General features: G+C 34.7%; 1 protein-coding gene across 2 annotated transcripts in view; it reads right to left on the bottom strand.

Annotated features, from left to right (window-relative positions):
• Nucleotides 1-329: 329 nt before the first annotated feature.
• LOC145665854 (retinol dehydrogenase 14-like) overlaps nt 330-17,832 on the bottom strand; it is an 81,958-nt gene continuing 64,455 nt past the window's right edge. For both annotated transcript variants that reach the window (XM_081732967.1, XM_081732968.1), the window contains 4 exons: nt 16,359-16,538; nt 9,585-9,694; nt 9,327-9,416; nt 330-2,685 (listed from right to left, as the gene is read on the bottom strand). In XM_081732967.1, coding sequence (XP_081589093.1) covers nt 2,560-2,685; nt 9,327-9,416; nt 9,585-9,694; nt 16,359-16,538 — 506 coding nt within the window. In that variant the 3' untranslated portion in view covers nt 330-2,559. The remainder of the gene's footprint in view (nt 2,686-9,326; nt 9,417-9,584; nt 9,695-16,358; nt 16,539-17,832) is intronic.

The raw sequence follows: 17,832 nt of genomic DNA, 5'->3' as shown, positions 1-17,832 counted from the left end.
GAATTGTTCCAACGGGTTTGGCATCACTGTTTCAGACTGCTGTGCTTGTGGGAAGGTGCTGTCCAGTGATTTCGGAAGTTGTCATTGGAGAGCAAAAGCCTACGTTTCTGACGAGGCCATGGAATTCCGCTTTCGGCGATAACAACGTATTCCACTCCATGCTAAATATGCAAAAATATATTAGCGTCCCTAAAGGTTACCCCGGCTGTCCTAAAGGTACCTTGTTTTATAGTATTAATAATTTTTTATCCTCGTTGCAAATATTTTTAAAATAATTTGTGGGGAAAACATTAAAGTTACGTAATAAAAGCTTTAAAGTTAATTAGGAAATATAATTTTATTTATTATTTTTTTAAAAAATAACATATACTTTGCGCTATTTTATAATACGTTCATATATACATATATGTAAAACAATACATTTTGTAATTTTAGATTTCATACCAATACATAATATACTGAAAATAAATTTGACCTTTAAAACTAAGTCCTTTCTGTGATCACGATCCTTTCTGTACAACGTTCTAATTGTACTGGTTGCATCTTAACGTTTCAGATTTACAACTCATACTCCAGGTTTTTACTATCTTAAATATGTGTAATAATTTATGATTGTTTTAATATAGTGCAGAGAGAGAGAGAGAGAGAGAGAGAGAGAATAAATATGTTATTTTAAGCACTTGTGACTTGAAGTGCTTTACGCCAAGAATGATAAATTTGGAAACAGAATTTCAATTGTTCATTTGAGGGGCGGATCCAGGGGGGACGATCGGGGCAATTGCCCCCCCCCTTCCAAGAAGAGAAAACTTTATTTTATATATAAATAAAATTACAACCCACCGCCCCCCAGAAGTCTGTCCTGGATCCGCCCCTGGTTCATTTCGTTCCAACATTTTATTTCATGTCATTTGCTGCGCCATATATGCGACGAGATCTTCGGAAGAAAGAAATTCTAGTTTAATAATTAAAAAAAACTGTCTTTGTTAGTAAAAGAATTTCTCATACCAATAGTAAAAGTGTCCACGCTTTGATAAATTTGCGGTTCTTACATCAGTTTGAGGACGAAGAATCCAATTGAATTATTTCTTAAATATATTGGTCCACTGTATCACGCGAAAAATCACTTCAAAATTGAGATAGTAATAAATATAAATATCCCAATTTGAGGGTAACTTTTTTTCGTAACTTTAGGACACAGGTTTAGTAGGTGTTCCATTGGATTCCACGTACTTACGTTAATATAAAAAACATAATCAATACTAATAACAATGTTAATAGTTTTCAGATCCTTTCTTACCATATAGAAATTTCAGAGGATTAAAACGTCGTAACTGAATACCAACAAATTTTCTGTATTAGCCGAAAGATTTGGCAAAGGTTAAGAGCTCATTTTCCATAAATAAACATCGAATGTTATAAAAGCACTAAATGTACACAGATAATAATTTGTGTTAAGTCTCGCCAACCAATCACTGCCTTTATCAGAGCCAAAGATGACCATCCTTAATTACGCTTGTACTCTCTAGAGTGCACTATTCTGAATGATTCTTGCACTTACACTCTTGCTCTGGCTCAACATCCATAGGTATGGCTCGTGCACATTTGCTCAGATCGACCATAGGGCTCGTGAGTTCTCTGTATCTCTACATAGTCCATGGTGTCAGAGATGTTGATAATGTGTTAGATGAAGGCAACGATGAATTGACGAAACTGTAACGCAAATTACAGTGCTTTCATAAAATTCTGTTTTACACTCTCAGTTCTGAATCAATCCAAAGCCAGTGTGGATTCCATACTTTAATCATTCAATGTTTTGGAAATTTGAAGAAGCTTACAGTCCAATGTTACCATATTTTGCTATGATCTTGTTAAGAGAAGGGAAAATGAACGAGCTTCTCTGTATCGAAGATTAGTTTAAAATAACATTATATATATGACTCTTTCTTTGGTTAGTTGCTTGATGTGAGTTTAGCGTCCCTTGCAGATCTGTGGCTATATGAGACTTTGATCTACAATTTCACGTGGAATCCGAATCACATAAGCTCCTAATGAGAATCGAACCTATAATCTCTCCCAGTGAGAGTATGTACGCTAACCATATTGCCACGAGGGAGCTAAAAGACTCCATGTTAGAAAACAATATGTCTCTCATTACGGCAGATGTGTTACTTGTTAGCCTATAAGATTGTTCCTTGAAAAGTAGACGAGTTCGAAGTCATCCTTGATGCGTACGTGAGGTACGTTAATGGTGGCTCACTTCATTCCCCATTGTACTGCACATTCTATTACGAAGGCCAATTCACTCAGTCTTTAGAATCGTTTATCACGGAAAGGAACTAGTTCGAAACAAGTCGTGACATTCAGTGATGGTCGTAATTTTTACTTCATAACTTCATTCCTTATTTGAATGTTACCACTTATGATTACACCCTATAAATTAAAAGAATGATGAAGAATATGATGATGAAATGAACAGTGAAATGATTAGAAACCCACATGCCCTAACCGGGACCTAACCTCATGACTTGGACACCTTGTGGTTCTCAATATTGTCCGGCATTATGCCTCGTTCCTTAAAATCCTGTCCAATTTCTCCTCTGGCTTCATCTGCACAAGCTCTTCACTCTTCAGCCATAACTGCTTCCTGAAGGCAGCATCTTTCACAAGAGAACTCACTTTCGCCGGCTGGTCAAGAAATAAATTAATAAATATTAGATTAGAATCAATTGTTTATAAGTAATGTTAATAAGTAAATTCTAAGATGGGTAAAAGAAAATGATTTAGTTTTTGGGAACATGTTTTGTTGGTGGGATCAGTAATTTTGTGAAAACTGATTGGAAAATTCAGAATCTTTATCTTTATTATAAAATTGAAAGCGACTATGATTGTGACTCTTAATCTATTGAACCGCCCGACGTATCTCGATCAAATTTTTGACGTAGATGCAGTTCTGGCCTTGAAGTGTTTTTAGCTATTCACTTTGACGGTAGAACTTCGGGGGGGGGGGGGGAGAGATTATAAAAAGTAAATAAAACTTAATAACTCTTGAACCGTACGACCAATCTCGATCAAACTTTCAACATAACAAGGTTTGGGTCTAGGATGTTTTCGTCATTTCAGTTTTACGGTGCAACGTACGGGAGGGGGGGGGGGAGAAGACATATGTTTCAAAAATAAAAATAGTGATTGTGTTTGTGACTTCATCACACTTAAACCACTTGACCGATCTTAACCAAATTTTTCACATGGAGGAGGTTCGGAGCTGGGGTGCTTTCTATCATATCACTTTTACAGTAGAACTTAGGAGAGGCGGAGGGGAGGGGAGAGATCTATAAAATAAAATAAAACTTAACTACTCTTGAACCACCCGACCGATCCCGATCAAATTTTCAACATAGATGAGGTTCGGGCTTGGAAAGTTTTTTTTTTCTATTTTCGCTTTGACGGTAGAGCCTAGGGGAGGGGGAAGGGAGGGGGAGATTTATATATAAAAATAAATAAAATTTAACTCTTGAATCACCCAACCATCTTGACCAAATTTTTAACATGGATTACGTTTAGGCCTGGAATAATTTTGTCATTTAACTTCGACGGTCCAACGTAGGGGAAGGGGAGGAGAGAAATTGTAAAAAGTAAATAAAACTTAGTAACTCTTGAACTATCGGAGTGATCTCCATCAAATTTACACTCTAGATGAAGTTTAAACCTGAGATGGTTTTTGTCATATCACTTTGACGGTGTAACTTAAAAGGGGGAGGGGAAAGGCATTTAAAAAGGATCGAAAATGACCGATATTAGTGGCGAATCTATAGTTTTCGGGGTCGCAAAGATGAACAGTGACACATCTGATGCCGTTTAAATCCAAATGCAGTTTCGCAACTTGAAGGGCTTGGGGAGGGAGAGATATATAAAAATCATCGAAATTACCAATATCAGTGTCGAATTCATAGTTTTCGGGATCGCTGAGATGAATAATGACATTTCGGATGACGTGCCCTGCAACATGGAGAGAACAGGGGGCTATATAAAAATCATTAAAAATGACCGATATCAAAGAGTGTTTTAGTAATAGTAGAAAGTGACTGACTAACAGAGCATATTACTATTTTTTTTCTTAATTTAACCCAGTGAAGAAGGAAAATGATCCTAGTTATAATATAAAAGAAAAATGTCCCTCTATGTACTAACTCCAATTCCTAATATTCAATACTCGGTGTTTGACTTCGTAGGAAGGCAATACATGTAACAGAGTCGCTCGCGTCATCTATTAGAAATTAGTTTTATTCAGAGAGGGACTCATTTTGCTTTTATAGTAATTATTGTATTTACAGTATCTACGTTATCGTGACATGGATTTTAAGTACCGGTATGTGAACTTAAAATTAAAGGTCATAGAAATTGAATCAATAAGAAAGCATAATTAAAACAATACTGGGAAAGGAGACTTAAAAGTGGTTACCTTGGAGTTGAAAAAGTTGTTAGTAGTATGTGTAAGATCACTTTTAATTTTGAAATGTAGCTGTAACATGCTATAACTATTTATTACGTCACAGTTCGTATATTTGGTTAGTGTATTCTAATTAGTATGTATATAAGAAATAGTTACACTGAAACATATCTCAATTTCAACTTCTAAATCACTATATTTGATAAGAAGTTTATTATTTTACAGCATAGTTCAAAATCAGACATTTAACTGTCATGGCGATTCTCTCAATTATTATAAGACATCTCCTTGATAATGGTTTACATCAATATAGCAACGTACAAACAGAAATATAAATATCAATCAAGGATTTTATAAATAGAGGATCTGCCCTTACAATAAAATCTTGAAGCCATACTTCACAGTTTCGCCACCCCTACTCTGCCCACTCCACCCAATAGGATCGCAATGTTTTGAGCCAACAAACATGGCGGAAACGAAAGTAACCAATCAGACGATATCGGAAACGAGAGCAGCCAATCAGACGTGCCGATGCTCGGTTGTTTTTTGGCTTCATTATTTAATAGGATGAAGATTTATATGGGGCACATCCTCTATTTTATAAGATCCTTGATATCAATCCATAGATATTGCTTACATTATTTCTTTCTTTCTTGTATATTATGGAAAAATGCTTGAGCACTGCTGCCCTGATTACGAACAAAAATATATAATGTACAACGTTGTCGTTGTGATACCCATGAAACATTTACTTAATATCATTAACAAGTACGAATCAACGTTTTGGCGCTAGTATCGATAACAGTGATAATTGTTTTGTTTTGTCTATAGTCATTTGTTTCTAAATGCTTTCGAACCTGTAGAGGGAAAAATTATTTGTTAAGAAGAACAGAAAATAGTAGTGATGAGGTGTACTGTTTGTCCTCTGAAAGAGACTTTCTTTAGTTGTAAATTAATCACTGGGCCAATCATAATGTCTAGTAAAGAACAAATGTGTGTGCATGGCAATAGGAAGGATACAACTCTGGATGTTTTGGTTGACACATGACGAAACTGATGTCAAAAATTAAAGAGAAAGTTATCTCATCTGAAGCCACGACAAGTTATTGTATTGTATTGTATTTATTTCTTTTGTATGAACTTACAAGTACGAGGAATGTCCTGAAGTAAGTGTAACATGCGTCATATGTACAAAAAATTTACATGAGTAAAATAAAGTAATATTACCTTGTCATGATATTTACGTACTCCTCAATCGTATAACAAGAATTTTTTAATAGAAATAATTTTAACTTTTGTCTGAACCTTTTCATATTTTCTTCACACTTTATATCAATAGGCAACATGTTGTACAACTTAACACCACCATAACTTACACTTTTTTCATACATTGCTGACCGGTGATTACACAAATGAAAATCATTCTTATTTCTCGTATTATGATTATGTACATCCTTATTTGATACGAATGCCGATGAGTGTTCTTTCAAATACAAAAAGAGACGATACAAATATAAGCTATCCAGAGGAAGTATATTGACCTCCTTAAACAAATGTCTACAAGAAAAATTCGGCTTCTTATCACAAAGTATTCTTATGGCTTTCTTCTGAATTTTGAAAACATTAAATCTCTGATTTGAATTTTCCCAGAACATGATACCATATTGCAAGATAGAGTTAAAACACGAATGGTACAAGGTTTCAGCTAATTTTAAATTTACCTTCTTTCTAATAATCCTTAGTGCATAACATATTCTATTTAATTTATTAATAACTGACTCTATATGAAATTCCCATGATCTATAGTAAGACCTAAAAACGAACAGTGTGTTGTATAGTTAATTTTATTTTGGTTCAGATATAGGTTAGGGTATATTAGTTTACTGGACTTGTTATGAAAATTTATAGCAATGGATTTTTCAACATTAACAAAGAGATTATTGTTCTTCATCCAAAGAGATACTTCACTTAGTGTTTGCCTAGCAAGGTCTTTTAACTCAGAAGATCAGGATGTCGCCTTATAAAATTCCAATCAGGAATTGCGACTCATGTGAATCTTCTTTATCTGCAAAGTATAGAAGATAGCACATCTGGATACAACACATCCACACGAAATGTTTACAACAAAGTTACGTGATGGAAACCTAATTAAAGAAGGAGTCTATCCTTTACAAAAGAGAGATTCTGACAAAGAAGTAAGAAACCTTTTGGATTTGTGTGATTTGGTACATTGGTATGCTGAAGAAGTGCGTGTGCATGTTTAAACATATGTGATTGTTAAAGAATAGAACAGCACAAAAGTGTACGAAATACAATGTGTGTTCTTTCTTTGTGAAGTACAAGTGGACTTTAACCAGCTGTTTTCATACTTTACCTCCCTTGTGATACAAGGAAAACTTGATGGAGTAAAAGAATTGAGCTGTTGAGTTGAGTTGAGTTTAACGTCCCGTTCAGCAGCGAGGCTATATGAGACGTGGACCTACTGATGAACGTGGAATCCGAACCACATGAGCTCCCGCCGGGAATCGAACCCGGGCCTCCCACGCCAAAGAGGAGTAAAAGAATGTTACGTGTGCCATCGTGTATTCCATATGCATGTAAAGTTTGTCATGTCCACTATCGTGTATCACTATTTGGCAGTGCACAATGCGGGTATACGCCTGGACCATGTATAAGGAGATTCGAGGAATGCTATCTGTAAATATATTACATATCAATTAAAATGTGACTGTTAGTTTTGTGAGCAAGCACTAGACGTTACATATGAAGGAGTTTTGTTCCGGAGATATGAGCCAGAATAATCCAATTGTTCCCTTACCTCTTCTGAACCCAAACTGTTCCTCTCCAACTTTTTCATTTGTTCTTCCATACAACCTTCTTTTCAGTATTCGAAGAAAATTTTTGCTTTATGCGATATGAGACTTAATAGTTCTATAATTCACCTCTCTCTGGAATCGATTTTTTAGCCATCGGTATCATGATCGTCTTCAGGAATTGTTTTGACCACTCTCCTATTTCATATATTTCATTGTAGGATCGGAACAATTCCTTCTTCCCCTTGTCTCCTATATTCTTAATGAATTCGATCGGCATATTATCTATTCCGGTTGTCTTTCCATTCCTAATCTCGGATATAGCTTTTTCAAACTTATCCCGAATACTAAAATTTTTATTATGCTCGCGTATTCAACAGCTAGGCTACACGGTCTATTTCTACTTCCATATAAGTTCTCAACATATTCTTTCCATCTTTCTAAGACTTTACTTCTCTCGCTGTCTACATTCCCATTCTTATTTTCCTTTGGCATCGTAATATTCCTTCTTTCCGGTACTCTTTCTAATAATTCTATGTCATCGCATTTTCTACTATTCCCTTGCTCTGCCTCTTTCCCTTTGTAACTCGTTGTTTAATTTCCTTCACATCTTTTTGCTCTGTTCTGTATCAACCTGTTTCCACATTTTCCTTTTCTGCAACATCTGTTCTGTAACCCATGGTTTTTACCCGTTTTGTGTTCGAGGTAACTTACTACTTTTTCTGCAATCTGCTGTGTGCGAAGTTTAATATCCCCAACCGTCTGTTACTCCCAGCACTTTTCATTTCCTCGTTTGAGTACTTCGCCTTCGAATTTTACAATGAAAAGATTGCTTAGTTTCTCGTTTTCAAACTTTTAGTATTCAATATCTTGTTGCCTACTTTTGTTCTGCCTTCATTTTTCAGTTCAATATCCTTTTCAGCCTGCACAAGGTTATGATCAGAGAACATGTCGGTCTCCGGGAAGTATTCGCGTCTTTCCGGCTATTCCGATACCTGTCCTGAATCATAACATAGTCTATTTGATATCTTCGGCCGTCTACTGAGGATTTTCAGGAATATTTTCTTTTGTTCTGCTGACTGAACCAAGTGTTCTCAATTACTAGTGAATTCCGTTTACAGAAACTTACCAATTCTTTCTCCACTTTCATTTCTTTCACTTAATCCATAATTGCCTACGACACTACCTTCCTGTTTTTCTCCCACAACTGCAATGAATCTCCCATTACAATTAGACATGCAGCCCTGTTCTCCCTTTCTATAATTTCTTCTATTTACTCATAATTTTACGCTACATTTTCAGTTATGTGCAAAGTCGTCGGTGCGTATGTTTGTATTACCACTAGATCCTTCTTTTCCCCATTAAGTCTTAATATAGTAACTCTAGCATCAACAAATTCTATTTTCACTATCTTGTCTTTTAAGTGCTTACCAAGAATTATGTGTCTTTCTTTCTATCTTTATCTGTCCTAAATTGTTACTTTCTCATCCAATAGTTCTTCCCAAGCGATCTCTCTCCCAGAGATCCGAATGGGGGAAGGGGGAACATTTTACCTCCAGAACTATATTTTGATCTGAAAAAACATTGTATATATGCTCTTTTTTTTCTGTCAACTAACTAGGAAAAAATAGAATGGTGATTTTTAGTTACCTTCCATTTCACAGTATCCCGGCCGTTAAAGTCATTCTGACCACGTGAGGGACTAATTTAAAAATTGCCGTACCAATCGCTATATTTCCGCTAATTTGACTACTGGAGAACTGCTGCCGTCTCCCAGAACACTCTTCGTCTGGCTACTCCATTTAGACTAATTCGGTTGGGATGGCCGTTCTAATAGTGCACTACTGCCAACATAAATCTAAATTTCACTGTAGCACGCAATCCTCTTCATCCGACACGCAAGTGACTTTGTAAGGATGGGATTTGTCGGGGAGGTTATTTTCCTGACGCATGCCGAAATAACTGCATATAGACTGATAATATACATGCTAATGAATGTGCCACGATAAAGAATTTTTAAAAAAAGTAAAGGGGATAATACTGTTAATTTGTATCCCATTACTTACTTTACAATCGACGAAGTACTTCCCAGTCACTGATTCAACATCTTCATCCACTGCCAAGTAAATATGGGTAGCAGCTGCCTCTTTTGGACTCTGTAAAATAATGACGAAGTTAAAATATGTCTTATGCAATGCAACAGCTGCAATTAGCCAATAATTAGGGTTTTTCATACACAACTGTTATAATTGTATTAATATTACTAATATTCACTTTTACCTGGTGGATTCCAGTGAGCGTTGCAACAAATTAAAGCTTCTTACCTTATATAAGGTGGATGTAATGGGTTTTGCCAGAAGAAGCTCCCAGCTGTGCTTTCCGGTAAAGAGCTCTGTGTTGACTGCACCTGGATGCAAAGCGTTTACTGTTACACCTGTACAAAGGATACACTTTCATTAGGATCTGAACGTCATTAACTTCATATCATAATGTTATTAGTTAAGTATATAACTTCTACTAAGAACATTTTCTTTTAATATAGCCATCGCCATGTATTTCTCAGATGTAGAGAAGCAAAAAAAAAAAAAAAAATCCACAAAAAGGTGGGTTTCCGTGCTATGAAGAGATGTACAATCACATGACATATATTTTCGTAAAAGTGTAGAGAAAGTTTTCAAATATGAACTTGTGGCTGTGTAGAATTCGTACATTGACGTTTCATGTCCCAAGAAGAAGCCTCACAGTTTGTTTACATCAAGTAACTATGAAGGCCAAGCAGAAAGTCTCGTAATGTAGACTTTTGTAGAAACATATTAGCTAATAACAATAGTATGTGCAGGTGTTTTTCCTTCTTATAAGTGTAATAAGTCATGCTGAAATGTTATTAAGCGTAGCAAATATAACAGTCATTGAAATACGTAATGATACAGTATTTTGAAACTATGAATATGTTGGTTTTGTCACCTACATTTCCGTACGTTGAAGAACATTTCCAATGAAAGAGAGACAGGGAACACATCTGCATCCATAAAAAGAAAAAGGGAATAATACCAACAGCATTTGCAATGAATATGGATGTTATTGTCTTACAAATTCAGTTATATATTAGTAGAAAGAATTCGGCGGAGTTATATATTTATAGAAAGAATTCGGCTGTTAACGCAGTGGTAGAACGAGGCACTTCAAATCGTAAGGTGCAGAGTTCGATTCTAGTTTGGGAGGAACTTTTTGGTACGTAATGATGTATTCGTCAATGCATAAGTAATTATATAAAATAATTACATTAAAATAAATCAGTCGTATTTGTATTTATATTATTATTTGAAGACGAAAATATTATGGTTTAAAATATAACATCTGACATGTGCTAGGTGTTGACAGAACATCGATATATTATACGTGAAAGATAAACAAATTAAGTTAAATGTTTAATGGCAATGCATAAATGTGTGTTGTTTATTTGTCATACGCATGTTTTCTCAATATTCTCATTGCAGCATGGGGTTTATTCTTAAAGATAGTATTATAATAGCTAAATATATTTGCTAAATCTGGTTTTACTTAATTCACTGCTAAGTTGTGTATTATTATATATGCACTTTATTCGTCTAATGCAGTTACGCATATTACAATGCATTATCTTCTGTATAATTTGAGTAAAGCGGTATGTTCTACTCTTTTGAAATTACTAGCATTTCTTCTCACACTTTACACGAGAGAATAAAAAGCGTAATTTTATTTCGTTCAACATTTCCAATCTGAGGTTTTATGACATAAGAACCAGCATGGGTCTAATAGGTAGCATTAGAAAGTCATTAATTCAATTTCTGAATTCAAGGACGTCGAAATCTCGAAATTTTGAAGTTTCGCAATTGCACATAGAAAGTAAAAATCACAGAATCAAAAGTATGAACCATTACATAAAAGCTTGACAGGATTGTTGGGAAGAAACCGAATAAATCCATCAGTTGACCTAACTTTTGTCCATTTTTTCATTGGCTCAGAGGCTATGGTCCTGGGGTGCATAGGACCAACACTCTAAATTTTTGCCGAAGCACTCCAATTATATTTTGGAAATTCCCAAATTTAAAAATTTGGTGTGGTATTATAGAACCAGGATATGCACCTGTGAAAGTTTGGGTGGTCTATCTCTTTCCCTTTCATGGGTTGAAAAATTGACGAAAATATACATTTCGGAGATGTTTGCTCTATTTTATCCACTTAGATGAGGCCTTATTACTTTTTATTATTGTATGGAAAGTATAGGGATCCATGTTGCACCCTTCCTCAATTTTAGGAGGGATATCTACGACCATTCTTTAAATTTGGGAATTGTCAAAGAAAAAAAATTTGATAAATGTTGTTTAGGTCACAAAAATATATCACTATAAACCTTGGTAGTCAATCTCGTCGCCTTTCTTGGGTATAAAATTGCCAAAATTTTAAAATTTAGAAGTTTTTGACCTATTTTATTCTCCTTGATACGCCCTTATTGTCTTATATGATTATATGGAGGAGTACAGAGATATATTCTCTTTTTGTAGGACTTTGGTATATTGATGTACACTTCTTAAAATTTGGGAGGTGTATATAGGACCACTCCTTAAATTTAGAAATTGAATGGTCTGCTGCAAGAAGAGGTAGCTCCAATTTCATGAATTTTCGAGAAACTGGACAAAACGTTCTGAAAATTTGAAATTGTGAGATACTTTAAAAAATGTTGTCGTAATTTATGCCTTGGAACACAGGAACTAACATCTTTCTTGAACCAAACGGAAACTATTTTTTTTTAAAGAAGGTCGCACTTATAACTCAAAAACACACCATGATGGAGTTACCTCCTCCTTACACCACACCCTTCAATTGTAAAAAGAAAAAAAAAGAAATTCGGTAAAAAGTTCTCTAGTTCTTAAATATATAACTTTGTAAATATGTGTGGTTCAGCTTACCCCCTTCTACGGGTGAACAATTGCCAAAATATTCATAATTATTACCATGTGGTGGGTTATTGACCCAATATAAATTCTTAAATAATTTTTTTTTCAACACAAGATATGTTTATACGCTTGTTTACAGGGTCAATTCTCTTTCCATAGAACTTAGATGCGTTGATGCACTAGTTCTAAATTTTGGGAGGGATGCATTGACCGAAAATTGGGAATTGTCAAAATAATAATAATAATAATAATAATAATAATAATAATAATAATAATAATAATAATAATAATAATAATAATAATAATAATAAAATCTGGTAAACGTTTTCTAGGACTCGAATACATATTTGTGCAAATTTGGTAGTCACTATTTGTTCCCCTTTTACAGGTAAAACATTGTCAACAATTTAAAATTTGGAAGTTCTTGACCTGTCATGTCTTCTTTCATGAAGCTTTAGTGTATTATATATTTATACGTATAGATGAATGCAAGGGTCAATTCTTCTTGATAGAATACGGGCATATTGATGGTTTTCTTTAAAATTTGGGTAGGGTACATTGGCCCACCTTTTAAGTTTCAGAATTGGTAAAAAAATATTGGTAAATGTTCTCTAGGATTTGAATATATACTTCCTTAAAATTCTGTTGGGTCTGCTTATTCCTCTTTTATGGGTACAAAATTGTCAAAAGTAACACAATTCATATTTAGCGGAAAATTTAAATATTGGCAGGATAATTGAATTATTACGAGGTGTAATTTTGAATGTTGTGCTTAACGTTAACTAAGATGATTGTAACATACAATCGTATCAATGAACACAAACTCCCAGTGTCTTTTATTGAACATGAGTACTTTGAGACCGGGAGAAAGAAGTACATTAGATATCCATCCTTAAATCTTGGTAGTGAAAAAACAGTAATTGTTCTCGAGAACACTGGTGAATTTGGATGATCTAACTTGTGTCCTTTGTTAGATAAAAAAATTGCCAAAATTCAAATTGAGGGTGTGGACCTAATATATCACTTAACACTGTAGCTAAGGAACAACTCAGAGTCTAAACTTATTGATGTGAAAATGTTAGGATTGGAAACTGATAGGTAATTATTAAAACCAATTGATATACATAATAATTTCACACTTCAAACCATGGAATTAGAACCTAGAATTAGAACGAGATGGACAATTCCAAAATTTAAGGATGAATCAAATGTATTACTTCTAAAATTTAAAAAGAATCTCAACATACGCATGTTCAGTGAAAGGCAGTGAAACCTTGTATTTATCCATATGATTATATCTTACAATTTATCTTAATGAATATCAAGCACAACATTCAAAATTCGCGTCTCATGCTACAGAAATTTTCTTGCCAAAATTTAAAACATCTGCAAAATATAAAGTGTTATTTTTGATAATATACGATTTACATTTTTATACCCATAAAACGGGATAAATAGGACCAACCAGATTTAGAGAAGTATGTTTGTAAGTCCTACAGAACATTTATCAATATATATTTCTGACAGTTCCCAATTTAAGAGGAAGGCCAATCAATATACCACTCCCAAATTTCAAAAGAAAAATATAAATACATTGTGAAATAAAATTGACTTCTGTACTCATCTATAAGCAATAGTACAACTAAAGTTTCATATATAATAAGTCCAAAACCTCCAAATTTTAATTTCTTGGCATTTCTTACCCATAAAATGGAGCAAGCAGTACCAATCAAATTTACAGAAATATATATATATATATATATATATATATATATGGATTGTAGAGACCACCTATGACATTTTTTTTAACGACAATTCCTGTATTTAAGGTATGGTTCAGTGTTCCCCTCCCCAAAAATTAAGAGTAGTAAATGAATGCATCTATGTCCTGTGAAACAGAATAGAAAAAAATGAAATCTTTGAGTTTTACGTCCCACGGTTATGCCGGTTAGGCTAAAGGAGACGGTGATTATGAGAAATGAATGAAATGGTGGAATGAAGAAAGTGGGAGGAAACGGGAGAACCCCGAGAAAACCCACGCACACGGTGTTTGTCCACCACAAAGTTCACTTGGCGGGAGCAGGGTTTGAACCCGGGACCCCATGCACCAGAAGTGAACGCTCTACCACTTTTTTTTTCTTTTTAAAAGTTCGTCCCAACCTACTGTTCGCCATTGGCAATTCGCGCAATTTCTGCGTAATCCAAATACGACAGGGACACAAACACAGAACGATCCAGGACAGTTAAAATTCCGACCTTGCTCTTCAGGGGGATTCGAACCCCCAGTGGATTGCGCCTCATGATCCGAAGCCGAACGCCCGAGACCACTCGGCTATTGCCACCGGCCACCACTGAGCCACCGCGGCCCCCTGAAACAGAATAGAATCCTGCATTCAACCATCTGATCATATGACGTGTTAAAGCCTCATCAAAGAAGATACATTAGATCAATAACCAGAAGCATAATGAGCACATGGTAATATGAATATTTTGCCAATTTTTTACCCTTAATAAGGGATAAGTAGGACTACTCAAATTTACAAAGTTATATCGTCGAATCTTAGAGAACATTTACAAAATGTTATATTTATTACAATTCCCAAATTTAAGACAGGTCCTATGTACCCCTCCCAAATTTTAAAAAGGAGAATCATTATAACTATGTTTATAAAAGAGAACTGACCCAAGTAGCCCTACTTATCTATATAAGCATATAATACACTAACAACTAATCAAAGATCAAAAACCTTCAAATTTTGAATTTTTCACATTTTTTTTACCCATAGAAGGGAATACGCTGGAACAATAAAATTTACAGAAATATTGTATATTTGAGTCCTAGAACATTTACCAAATTTTGTTTTTACACAATTTCTCAATTTAAAGGCGAGCTAATGTACCCCTCCCCCAAAAATTAAGAGTAATGCATGAATGCATCCACGCCCCATGAAAGAAAATAGATCCCTGTAATCACATATATATTCATATAGCATTAAACCCTCGTTAAAGATGACTAAATGGCAATGTTTGGCTAATATTTGGCAAGTTTTTACCCACAGGACCAGCCAAACACACAGTAATATGTATTTGGGTCCTAGAAAACATTTATCAAAATTTGCTTTTGGCAAATCCAAAATGTAAGGGGTAGGCCAATGTACTACTCCCGAAAATTCAAAAGAGGGCATCAATGTACACAAGTCTTATAAAAGAGAATGGATTCCTATATTGAACTATATAACCACATAACGTGATCAACTATCGTCAAAGGTGAAAAATTAGGTCAAAAACCTCCAAATTTTGAATTAATTGACAATTTTATACTCATAAAAGGTAACAAGATGGACAGACCAAATTTACAGGGGTACATATTTGGGTTCTACATAAAATTCACCCGTGTTTGTTTTTTGACAATTAATAAATCTAAAGTGTGATCCTTTGTACCCCTCTTGGAATTTAAAAGGAGTGTCAATTACACATGTTCTATAAAAGAGAATAGACCCTTATACGCAACCATATAAGGTAATAAGGCCTTATCAGAGAGGATAAAATAGGTAAAAGAAGAACTCCGAATTTTATATTTTTGGCAATTTTTTTAGCCATGTAAGGAAACGAGATGCACAACCCAAACTTATAGAGCTACACCCCCCCCCCCGATAATATATTAAATTTGAAAATTTGAAAATTTACGAACTTTAAGGGGTTCAGTCCTATGTAATTCTCCCAAAATTTAGGGGATGAGCCAAGGTTCCCCTGCCAAAATTTAGTTGCCCTGCTAGGGACCATGGAACTCAGATGCACAAAGGTTTAACCAAGTGTCGCTCATACTACTGTCCTTTTATACATACGCTTTGTGTCTCTGACAATGTTCGAGATAATTATCTACTGATTGTGACAAATCGTTTGCTTTTAAAAAGCAACTGATATTTAAGAAGTAACTGAAAGAAAGAAAAATGTATTAGAATTGCTGTAGCTGGCAATAGTCTGAGTAGTATAACATGGCTTAATTATTCTTATATGGCAAAGATTTTGTACAAAAGTTTTCGTCGTTTATTCAAAAAAAAAAAAAAGAAAAGAAAAAGAAAAGAAAAAAGAGAAAAGGAAAAAAGAAAGAAAGAAATTAAACATTTCTTTGCTTTTCCTTTTAATTCCTTGATAGCTTACCTTTGTTCTTTAATTTCTGGGCGAGATCTATGCTGAACATGAGAAGAAAAAGCTTGGAATAAGAGTAGGATGCGGTTTTGGTGAACATCTTCAGTCTTCTGAGATCATTCCAGGCAGGAACTCTGTGCATACAGGAACTCACGATAACTACGCGGCTAGGCGCAGTTTTCACCAATAACTCTGAAAACGGAAATTACACAATTTTTAATATTTAAAATTAGCAGTCGAAGGCCACGTAGCGTTAATTTGATTCCATCCTTCACAGTTTCTGAAAAAAAAAAAAAAAACTTTTGTTTGATTTTACCTTCACAGGAAGTTGAATGACTGTCAAGAGAAGGTTCCTTACTCAAACAGTTAGCATGTTATACTGTACAGGTAATAATGAAGGCTCTTGCGTATCTCCAATAACTTACGCAAAGGGGATTCCGGGTTTTAGTGTCCCTCCAGCATGATATGGAAAAGTACACATTTACAATATTAAGATATGAGTTTGAGGTCTCCTCGTTTATGTAATGAGCTATTCTAAAGAAAAACTGTTATCTGTGGTAAAATAAATATTTCAATAATTTGATAATTAATTATTACGCATGTTTTTCCTTTATGTTTCGTAGGGAGGCCTCTGTTATTGGGAGTTTGTTTTACCATTAATTTCGGCATCTGACTAAACTACTGGATAACACAAAAATGAAAAAAATGAAAAACAGAAGAAATATAACTAACTAACTCTTTGGCCTATTGAAGCCGGAGGTTCAATTCCGCATTCACAAAATCTCACCATTGACTTCTGCCCTTAGCCAACGGGATCCAGTTTCTAATTTGTATTTTTATTTCTGAGAGATCTATCTTACTATGTGCTTCCATCTGCGCCTATGTCTTCCCAATGAACGTTTCCCGATCAGATTTTCAGTCAAAACTTTGAAAGTGTTGCTACTTTCTTCCATTCTTGCAACATGACTTGCCCAACTAAGCCTCCTAGACTCGATCACCCTAACAATGTTTGGTAATCGGTACAAATTATACAGTTTCTCGTTATGAAGTCTCTGCTCTTCCTCATTCCCGTTACTCTTGGATCCGAATACTCGTCTCAGGATTTTATTCATAAATACCTTAGGTCTGCGTTCTTGTCTCTGAGTAGATGACAATGTTCCGCCACCATAGATCACAACAGGCATGGTAACCGTTTTATATATTTTAAGCTTCAAATTCCTCGACAGAATTCGCGACGACAAAAGAGTTTGAATTGAATAATAACATGAATTCCATGTCTTCAGTCGACATATAGTTTCTTCGTGAATTTTGTTTTGGTCCTGTAACATTCATCCTAGCTATTTGAAAGTATCCACTTTATCAAAAGTATTATTCCATATTTTAACGCCTCTATAATTTTCTGTATTACGATACCGACGAACTTCCATGTATTTAGTTTTCTCTGCTTTTACCTCTAAACCTCTAAACCTATTATTTGATACTTTGA

Source organism: Thermobia domestica, chromosome 12, assembly GCF_964235325.1.
Source record: "Thermobia domestica chromosome 12, izTheDome1.hap1.1, whole genome shotgun sequence".
In the NCBI taxonomy this organism is placed as follows: Eukaryota; Metazoa; Arthropoda; class Insecta; order Zygentoma; family Lepismatidae; genus Thermobia; species Thermobia domestica.
The sequence above is the reverse complement of the archived record's forward strand: the minus strand, read 5'-3'. Positions and strand labels throughout refer to the sequence as shown.